Here is a 10,906-nt window from a genome sequence, read left to right on the forward strand (position 1 = left end):
TGCATTTGCAATATTTTAAACTCTACACAAAATTATTTTGGATATTTGTTTATTCGCAAATGTACAATCTACATAGATTATGTAATTAAAAGGGTCATAAGAAAATTGATGCTAAACGAATATTGATTAAAAAAAGGAAATTGAGACTGCGAGGGTAACTAAACGGTCTTTTCAGTAGAAGAATTAACATTTAAGTGTCCGGGGAAGATGACGAAAGAGTATGGCGTAATTCAATTATTAAAAAATTGTTGATATACGTACTTGTAATATCTAGCTTTCACCAAAAAACAGCTATGGGCAAAGTAATTATTTATTTTCACAATGGGTCAAAATTATATTTTAGCTAATTGTTTTTTTTAAGAAAAGTAATATATTAACAGGAAAGTCCCAACAGGTTTCACAATATAACATTTCTTACGAAAGATGAATCCAATTAGTAAATGACTTGAAATGTAAATGGCCACAGCAATAACAATTTAAGGTAGGCACTTTGGTAGAGAAAAGAAAAGTTAGTTTGTAATCCTCTGCAAATAGATATACAAGAGCTTACTTTACGACAAGGAATTGAAGAACACGGAGAACAGGATTGAACCCAGCACGTTGTTCAGAGGCACACGTGTAAAAAGATGTACGTGGGTTGGAAGGCTTACCAAATGTCATTGATTGATAATTCCTAAAATGCATATTTAAATTGAAATATTAACGTGACTATCTGTTCTGTCTAGTCTCCGTTTAAAACAAGTATATTAATGAAAAATGATACATCACGATTCTTACCTGTCCATCTTTACTAGACATAATTGAAAGAAATGTAGTTAAGAGATTTTTGGCCATTGGCTCTGGTATATCCTTCCATTCTGGAGTGGCCACAACTTTGTGGAAGTTTTTGGCAATGAAAGCTACAGCGCAAATTTTAAGCGCTTCCACATTGTAAGTTTCAGCCAATTGAATAATTCCAGCACCACTTTGGGTTGTGATTACTGTGCAAAGTATTTGTGTGCAAATGTCCCTGAGGACGGGCACTTGAAAGTAATCAGCTGCAACAAACATGTCTTTGCAAGTGTTCCTAATGTTGGGTGGTGCTTTCTTCGTGTACAAGTAATAGAGAAGGTCATGGACAGTGGCAGCATCGAATTGCGCCGAGAGATCGACTTCTCCGTTTGTAGACTCCAACATTTCAGTCTCAAACATGGCGCGAAATACGTCAGAACAAGAAGCTAGCACCACTTTGTGACAAGGAAACTCCTTCTCCCTTGTTCTTATTACAACGTCAGTCAAAATGCTCTTGTCCAACATCATCTTGAGTGATTCCATCGGTGGTTTGTCTTGCACAACTGTCCACACCGGGGACGCAGTAATTAAAGCAAAGTTTTCCAGTGTTCCGATAGTTACAGCAATTTCTAATACATCGTTCAATAACAAATTCCGATGTTGTTGTCTTAAAGTCTCTAAGTCAAATATGTTCTTTAAAACTATGTTGTAGCTCATTAGTCCAACGAAGCTGAACACGGAAATATTTCTGTGCAATACCTCAATTTTGTAGTATTTGTTTTCTATCCGTTGACTGAATGTGGGGGCTACGGCATGCGAGCACTTGGCGTAAAAGTTTAGAAGGATTCCTTTTCCGTTGCTGGTAGAGGCATGATGATGGTCTTCATGAAACTACGTTTGACGATAAAATGAATTTGGATCAGCGGCAGCGCTGGAGCTCTTTCGAAATAAGCATTGCCAGTTGAGTTGTTCATAATCAATGATGAACTGGGTGGCATTCCTATCGATACTCTTGGAAAACGAAGGAATTTTGATTAACTGTTTTGTACCATTTTTCAATGAATGACTCTGCATTTTTAAATTCAAGAACAAACTTCACGTTGTTAGATAGCACTTCTTCGTAAACGAGTTTTTATTTTATACTTCTATTAAGCTAACTAATATAGTGAAGTAAAAGTACTTATGTTTATCCAAAATGATTCAGTTAACGTTAATATGATATCTCGAAATCCGTCATCTATGGATAACAAAGTGCAACTGAGCTGATTATAGCGACGTGAATGTGTGCGAAAGGGAGAAAACAGCGTAGAGGATATGCGTGACTAGACGGAGATATCGAAACCCGTACTTTACTCGTTGAGTCAGCGCTGCTGCAGCCGTCGCTCCGGAGTTGAGATAATAAAAAGACCTTGAAATAAACAAAATCGAAAGTAAAACTTAAGCGTACATTCATATGACGACATTGACGGGGGACCTTGGTATGATAATTATTATATTAGAAGATGAAATTCTGTTTCCAGTTAAGTACTCCATTTCCTTTAGAATATAATACTATAATCATGTTTAGAGTAGAGTACCACAGTTTTATTTACATAGAATATGCAATTTTGTTTACAGTTAAATACTCCAATTTTCGAATTTAATACAACAATTATATTTAGAGAAGAATACAACAATTATATTTAGAATAGAATACTACAATTATATTTAGAATATAATTCTGTTCATAGAAAATAATACAATTCTGTTCATAATACGATACAATATTAAAATAGTTTTGCAATATAACATTGCCATTATTTTTATAGTACAGAACTACAAATATGTTTACCGTATACAGAACTACAAATATGTTTACCGTATACAGTACTACAAATATCTTTACCGTATACAGTACTACAAATATCTTTACCGTATACAGTACTACAAATATCTTTACCGTATACAGTACTACAAATATCTTTACCGTATACAGTACTACAAATATCTTTACCGTATACAGTACTACAAATATCTTTACCGTATACAGTACTACAAATATCTTTACCGTATACAGTACTACAAATATCTTTACCGTATACAGTACTACAAATATCTTTACCGTATACAGTACTACAAATATCTTTACCGTATACAGTACTACAAATATCTTTACCGTATACAGTACTACAAATATCTTTACCGTATACAGTACTACAAATATCTTTACCGTATACAGTACTACAAATATCTTTACCGTATACAGTACTACAAATATCTTTACCGTATACAGTACTACAAATATCTTTACCGTATACAGTACTACAAATATCTTTACCGTATACAGTACTACAAATATCTTTACCGTATACAGTACTACAAATATCTTTACCGTATACAGTACTACAAATATCTTTACCGTATACAGTACTACAAATATCTTTACCGTATACAGTACTACAAATATCTTTACCGTATACAGTACTACAAATATCTTTACCGTATACAGTACTACAAATATCTTTACCGTATACAGTACTACAAATATCTTTACCGTATACAGTACTACAAATATCTTTACCGTATACAGTACTACAAATATCTTTACCGTATACAGTACTACAAATATCTTTACCGTATACAGTACTACATATATGTCTACCGTATACAGTACTACAAATATGTTTAACGTATACAGTACTACAAATATGTTTAACGTATACAGTACTACAAATATGTTTAACGTATACAGTACTACAAATATGTTTACCGTATACAGTACTACAAATATTTTAATATTATAGTTCGACATACTTTTTACTGTAGAGCCAAGACTTAGTGTTATATGTTCCTGATTAGATAAAAAAAAAACATTTTTTAATTACAGTAGCCAGGGGCGTGCCAACGATTTAACGAGAGTGGGGCAAAAACAATATTATAATAACAATGCTTAAAATACTTACGGAGGACCCCCATAAGGGTCCAAGTTATGGATCATCAACGGCTCTAAAGCAATTCGCGGCTTTTAGAAGGTGTTTCGATATTATATGTTAGAAACTGGTAATTTTGAGTTAAAATGGCTTATTTTAAATTTCAACAAAACTAAAACAGGCAGTTTTTACTCGTATTTAAACTTCCCCGAAAATAGTCACGTGTTGCTTTTATGTAGCTCTTATAAATTCGTATGACTGTACTTGTAACTATGTAGGATCTGCGTACCAACATAAGTTTATGGTAATAATATTTAGATAACACAATTATATAGAAAGGTAGAGACAAACGTTATAAAACTTATGTACTGTACTTATTACTTTCGCCACGTTGCTTAAAATTAAGCACCGACTATTTAAATTATAATTATTTATTTAAAAAATAAATGTAATTTATAAAAAAAAATCATGGAGACTTTATAGCTTTGGTATCAAATAAGCAGTTTCATGTTAATCAGTTATTTATTATTTGAATACTTACATTACAGCTACATTGCACTAAGCCGGGAACCCATGGGAATAAACCGAATAATCTACACTATATCATATATGGTCTATGGAAGTAAGTGTGATCAGGGAGTAAGGGTGATCACCCCGTTATTTCCCCAAATATTAATAAAAAATACTTAATTAATGGTTATTGAAATATAATTAATTTGGCCCATTTTGTATATTTTCAATATTAATTTAAATTAAATTTAGTTTTTAAAACTTTTAGTTGAAAAAACGTTATACTCTTCAACTTGGGTTTAGAGATTTTATGCCCAAAAGAAAAGTTTTCAATTTTTTTTGCTAATTGGCAAACGGGTTTCATCTTTCGGTATTTTGTAGTCTGCTTATCTCTTTACATGCTGGGAAATGTTTTATTTTTGCTAATAATTTGAGGTTTTCAAAATTTAATCTGGAAAAACTCTTTCTAAATTTGCAGTGGGGGGTAAGTGTGATCAGATAATCAATGTTAAATTTTGGTAAAATAATTTATGTTTTATAAGACAACTTTTTATAATTTTCTTGATGTAAACTTACTAGCAATGTTATCATCTGAATACTTTAGTTTAAAAATATTTTATTTTTAAGCATGTACCTTTATTGAGACAACATAATTAACCTATATATGTAATTTAATTGCGATCGGTCAAGGATTTCACGTGATCACAATTACCCCACCCCTCTAACACACTTACCCCGCATTTTGGGGTTAAGTGTGATCAGTAATAGAGTTAAATTAAATAATATTTAAATAACTATTTATTTGTAATTAAATTTGATTGCGTAGTTGTGTAGTATAAAGTGGCCATATCAATGGTACCAATTCTAAAGAGGGTGCTATTTTTAGTTTAGGAGTAATTTCAGGTAAACTCCCAAAAAAAATATTTTGATCACCCTGCCTATCTTCAAAAATTTTGTATCGTCCACCTTCTAAATGTATGTACTTATCCGCCCATCTTCATAACGCGAGGTCGAATTGAAACAACTACTTTTTATAAAAAAAAGTTTGATACAGAGAGACTAGTGACGACTAAAATGTTAAAATAGACTTAAAATTATGATTTCATAAATTTTTAATTTTTTTTTATTATTAAAATAATTAAATTTAATTTAATCGTGGCCGTGCGGCGTGCATAGTTTTAAACGGCGCCGTCACCAACCTTAAATTATGGGTGGGGTCAAGGTGGGGCACACCTTTAACTACATATTTTTCAAAGGCAAAATGATGTTGTGAAAGTAAATTAAGTTGACATTGAAATCAATTATTTAAACTGGCAACCATAATATGAAATACTTTTGTATTTACACAAATACAAATTCATTTGAATTGCATTCATTTAAAGCACGAGATAAAGATAGTGGTCTTTAAACTTTACATAAAAAAACGAGAGCTACTGAAAGGCCAACTAGCCAACTTGGCCCACTAAATAGCTAAAGTATGTGAGAACTTGGCCAACTTTGGAAACTTTGTTTATACATGATTTTCACGCGAAATTTAAATGTTTTTTTATCAGAAATGAAATTGATATTATAATTAAATTTAAATTATCCCTATTTCAATAAGTTTTATAGTTAGAAAAATGTTTTTAGTACCTTTTGGGGAAAGGACTCCCTTCCCGTTGGCATTTTATTGTTTGGTAGACAAATGGCCCACCCAGCGTGTATGTCCCTTTCGGACGTTTTAGGAAAAAGCCAACTAAGCATTACCGAGTTAATATCGTGAAATAAAGGAAATTATTTTATTACTAATTATATTTTAGGCCATTTCTTTAATCGTCGAAAAAGCACTAAACACGTTTTTAAAGTAATATTAACTGGGTATAGCGCGGTTAGCTAATATACATCAATAATGTTTGTAATATAAATTTCAATATGCATTAACAATATTAATAATAATTCAAATATATAATTTATTTTAAATAAATTGTGCTAAATACGTTTTCATGATGAAGTTATCGCCATATATAACTATTTTATATAGGATAGTTCTGTCCAACACTTTATACATATCTATTTCCGCCGTCGCGCATTCTACCGTATCTCCGAAATGTCTCTGTCGTAAACCATTTCGGAGAATGGTCGTTAGGGTGGTCCTTATTTTATATATTTCTTAAATATTGAAGTCTGACCCACTAAATCAATTGCAATGTAAGCCTATATAAACAAACTTCTAGAGAAATTTGGGTTTAATTGAGCAAAATTCAGAGGTAGCTCAATGAGCTGGGAAATTCCATATAATTTAGCATTAGAAGAAATTATGATATTTTATTCTTAAAAATATTAAGGCTACTATATCTAAAACTGAAAAATTCCAAGTAGTATAATAAATCACTAAAATATCTAGTTTCCATCTGCCTTGTGTAATTTAGTATTATGGCTCTTTATCCTATATCACTACATATTTAAAGCCAGTCTATTGGACCCATTATCATACATAAAAAAAGCAGTTTGAAATTAGTGATATATTAAACTACTTGGAAAGTATTAGTTTTAGAGAAAGTAGCGTAAACATCGCGTTGGCCATTTCGATCCGCGTAAAATAATTACCTTAATTTCGCGATATTAACTCGGTATTGCGCTGAACTTTGGCTTTATCCTTAAACATCCGAAATGGACGTAAACACTGGGTGGGCCATTTGTCTACCAAATAATAAAAGGCCAACTGGAAGGTAGTCCTTTCCCCAAAAGGTACTAAAAACATTTTTCAAACTATAAAACTTATTGAAATAGGGATAATTTAAATTTAATTATAATATCAATTTCATTTCTGATGAAAAACAATTAAATTTCGCGTGAAAATCATGTATAAACAAAGTTTCCGAAGTTGGCCAAGTTCTCACATACCTGAGCTATTTAGTGGGCCAAGTTGGCTAGTTGGCCTAAAAAGTCAACTGCGCAATACCGAGTTAATATCGCGAAATGTATTTATCTAAAGATACTTTTTTAAAAGGCTTTTTTAAATTGTGATTTGACCCTTTGAGAAGATAGTATATTTCTCTTTATTATTCTGGATTGTCTCTGTGGAATTAAAATCTGAACATTTTATTAAAATAGAATTTAGTGTGCAATACAAAAATGTTGACTCTGTGTCTAAATAAAAAATAGGTTAATCAAAAGCCCAAACACATGTTAGAGAACTTGCAGCAGTGTAGACGTAGATTATGTTAAAAGTCTCGTTTAATGAATAGTGAGTAGACAGTCAACTAGCGAGGCCCCGGGGGGGGGGGGGGGATGTGTTCAATACCGAGGCCGCGTTGCCTCTTTGGACAGCGATCGCGATCCATTGCATGAGATACTCGACGGAACGCGACTCGCCGGTTACCTCCCGAATTTTCCGACCGATGGAGTGAACCAATGCCAAGCCGTCGCGCCCGAAAGAGCCCAGAGAGAATAGGTAGCGATTTTCTAGGCCCTCGTACTTGGATTTCTTCTTGTTTTCAGCCTGGATGGAGGCCCAGAGAGGGGCTGACGAAGAAGATGCTAAATACGATGTCACTAGAGGGTCAGTGCGGGTGAAATCCCACACCAGGGATTTGCCACCTGACCAAGGGACCAGAGACAGGACATCGGGTCTTTTCCCATCATCCCGCTATAGGCCAGGAGGCTCGAGGATACTAGGGCGCCCCTAAGGATGTCGTTAACAGCGCCGTTGTTTTTAATTTCACGGTCTTGCTAGAGAGGCAGGCGGAGACAGCTTCGACCGAAAGGGGAGCACCCAAAAGGAAGTAGTTGCTGCGATCGATAATTTGTATACCTGGAGCAGCCGTGGACTAACAGTTCGCATTTCGAGGTGTTGAGTTGGACACCAATGTCTTCGGAAATTTCTTTGAGAAGAAGCAGGTCACTAAGAACTGTGTCTGAACCGTCGCAGAGCGAAGAATCATCCAGGTAAAAAACGTTAAACTCGGATTTCATGCGGGAAGCCACTTTTTGGGCAATGAGGCAGAAGAGGGTAGGAACCAAAGGGTCACCTTGCTGGACACCGCGTTCGGACGATAGAAGTGATTCTCCGTAACTAAGATGGGAAGGGTTCTTGTAGTTTTGTCGCAAAAACAAATAGTGATCAGCGAGTTCTTTGTGGACACATTCCAGGAGGCGATCCCGGCGAACCATATTAAAGGCGTTGAGGTAGTCTACTTTAAGGAAAACTTTCGCTTCGGTATGGGGATGGTTGACAAAGCGGCGAGCAGCATGCACCGCTGCTTTAGCTCCGCCAGGGGTACTGAACCCCAACTGCTTGGGACGGAGAACAGGCCCGAGGGTGTGGGCGATATGAGAGCAGCCCAACTTTACCACCCGACGCCGGATGGTATAGCCGACCGCGATTGGCCTATTCAAGGATCCTATATACGAACATACAGGATCCTTGGCCTAATACCCCCGTTCTTGTTGAGGGTGCATAGGGAAGAGCCATAAAGCACTGGGCAGATTTCCGGAGGGACCAGCCCACCTAGCATCTTGTTACAGAGATAAGTCAGAGATTTCAATAGGATAACCCCGGAGTCCCCAGAACCGGGCCCATTGAGGTCTTACAGGTGCTGAGGAGTCAAAGAATCAAGGCCCCCAGCAGATCCGGATGGAAAGCATGACAATGCTTTTCGAACGTCCGATTCGGTGACGATCAAATGCGGCAGAGAGGAAAAATCAAATTCTGACTCATAGGAAAAGTGGTCATGGCCAGCCCCGGAGGAGTGCTTACTGTGAAGGGTTTCGAGGGTTGCAGCGTCGTTAGGGGCAAAGCTGTCAGCCGAGCAGACAACACGAACCGCTCTGGTGATATCCCCGTCCGACAATTAGCTTCGACAATTTTGGCCATATTTCAGGTGGACGGCTTCTTTTTGGTTGGTTTTGAGGGACGCGAAACTGAAGGAAGAACGAGCCCTTCCGGAAAATGACCGGTATTGGCGAGAAGCAAGCGAGACTGTTTTCCCATCGGCTGCGCCCGGAGATTGGAGGCATGCCGCCGGGAAACAAAACAAAATGTTCCAAGTACCTATAGAGTTTTCGCGGACAACTCTGTTAATGATACTAGATAAACAACTGGCTGCCATATTTCGTGCCCCCCGTGGTACGCGACGTAGAACGCGACGCGTTCATTTTAAATTGGCAAGGACGCTCACGATCCGTAGAAGAGGATACAGCAGCACTCACAACAGAGCTGTCCGACGGTTTATAGCACGTTTAAGACCTACTGTAATGACTATTGAAGTTCTTAAATTGTTTTCCGCACTGGAGGCAGGGCGTGTAGACGGACTGTTGAGACATACCGAATCTTAAACAGTTAGGTAGTACAAACTAATTACTTAAAACTAACACAAAACGTTTCCGTAAATCGCGTGGCCTACTGTATCGTACATCACAGTCGAGAACCAAAACATTACAACAGCGAAAAAAAATAGAAATACAAGCCAAAATTTCAACAAGGATTGATAAACTCCCGATAATTAAAAAATTGGCAATAATTAGAAGCAGTATCCATTAGTTAAGACAGACGTAGAGGTATACACTATAAATCAAAAACCTGAAACCCGAGGCAGTCGTTAAGTTTAAAAATTATACAAGTAAAACCAAGTGCAACCGAGCACATTACGAGAAAAAAGTGGATTTAACAACAGCAGCTGAACGAAAGGGCCTTAAAATATGACGAGAATAATCAACAATGTAGCTGGAATAATAATACAAAATTTACACATGCACATGGATATTAGAAGACAAATACTAAAAAAAAATCTTATTTTACAAAAGCTGCGAACTTAAAAAAAACATAGTAGAGACTTAAGTAAAACACTACAAAAAAAATCGCGGGACCAGCGGCATCCCAGATGGTACAGTGGTGGTAGAATTAGAAAACTAGCCGAAGCCCGAGGAACAATAACACTTAGAATACGAGATAATTAAGAAACTGATGAAACAAATAAGATAAAATATAATGAAAAGAAAGCTGAAGGCTTCCAACAACCGAATGAAAAAAATACCACCCCCGACATCAATACAATAAAAAAATTCCGATAAAACTGCAAAAATAGCGTGCCGCACTAATACTTGAACATATTCTATTATTATTCATTTAATATTCTTATATTCAATAATATATTTAACAAATTTAGTTTTTATACTGAAAAGTGAAAACTTACCAGGAAATGAATTTGACTCGTCACTCCAAGGGAAAACCCGGGAAAGCAGTTCTTTCCTCAGTGACGATTTTATTATTTATGTCATGTGGCCGGTACACAGCGTTGCCAGCTCCCAAAACTAAAATTATAGTATCGAAGCCCAAAAGTTATGGAATTTTCTAGAAAATTATAGTGTACAAGTACAGACGACTTTGATTACTTTCTATAGGGTGGTAGCACTTGATTATAGTTGGCTGTGACTTACATATTTATTTTATCACCCACGTGTCACCCACGGCCTACTTCGTTCCTACAACCTGCTTCATTAGTCGGTCGTATTTGCGAGTCTATGAAGGTACAAACTAAGGAGTATAATTTTTCCATTCTTGGCTTACTAGGAGTAATATAACAGACTGGAACGCCGTTCTTAAGTTAACAGAAGGGAAATTTCTTATATTTCTTGAATTATCGCAAAAATATCGGAAATAAAGTAAATTTATCGCAAAAAGCGTACTATTTAGTACGCTATTGAAATTATAGTACATCAGATTGTTGTATTTATAT

General features: G+C 35.7%; 1 protein-coding gene across 2 annotated transcripts; it reads right to left on the reverse strand.

Moving 5' to 3' along the window:
• Positions 1-226: 226 nt before the first annotated feature.
• On the reverse strand, positions 227-10,398 carry LOC149957293 (kelch-like protein 6). 2 transcript variants are annotated; one of them, XR_016478201.1, is made up of 4 exons: positions 10,364-10,398; positions 778-2,179; positions 551-673; positions 243-488 (listed from the first exon to the last, which is right to left on the reverse strand). XR_016478201.1 is itself a non-coding variant. In XM_090164769.1 (3 exons), the coding sequence occupies exons 2-3, from the start codon at positions 1,486-1,488 to the stop codon at positions 647-649; spliced, it is 738 nt and encodes a 245-aa protein (XP_090020895.1). In that variant the 5' UTR covers positions 1,489-2,179; positions 10,364-10,398; the 3' UTR covers positions 227-646. The 2 variants fall into 2 exon arrangements, 1 of the variants encoding a protein (XP_090020895.1); XM_090164769.1 differs by having other exon boundaries at positions 227-673.
• Positions 10,399-10,906: the final 508 nt, after the last annotated feature.

This window comes from Leiobunum rupestre, chromosome 2, assembly GCF_980474605.1.
Source record: "Leiobunum rupestre chromosome 2, qqLeiRupe1.1.hap1, whole genome shotgun sequence".
Classification (NCBI taxonomy): domain Eukaryota; kingdom Metazoa; phylum Arthropoda; class Arachnida; order Opiliones; family Sclerosomatidae; genus Leiobunum; species Leiobunum rupestre.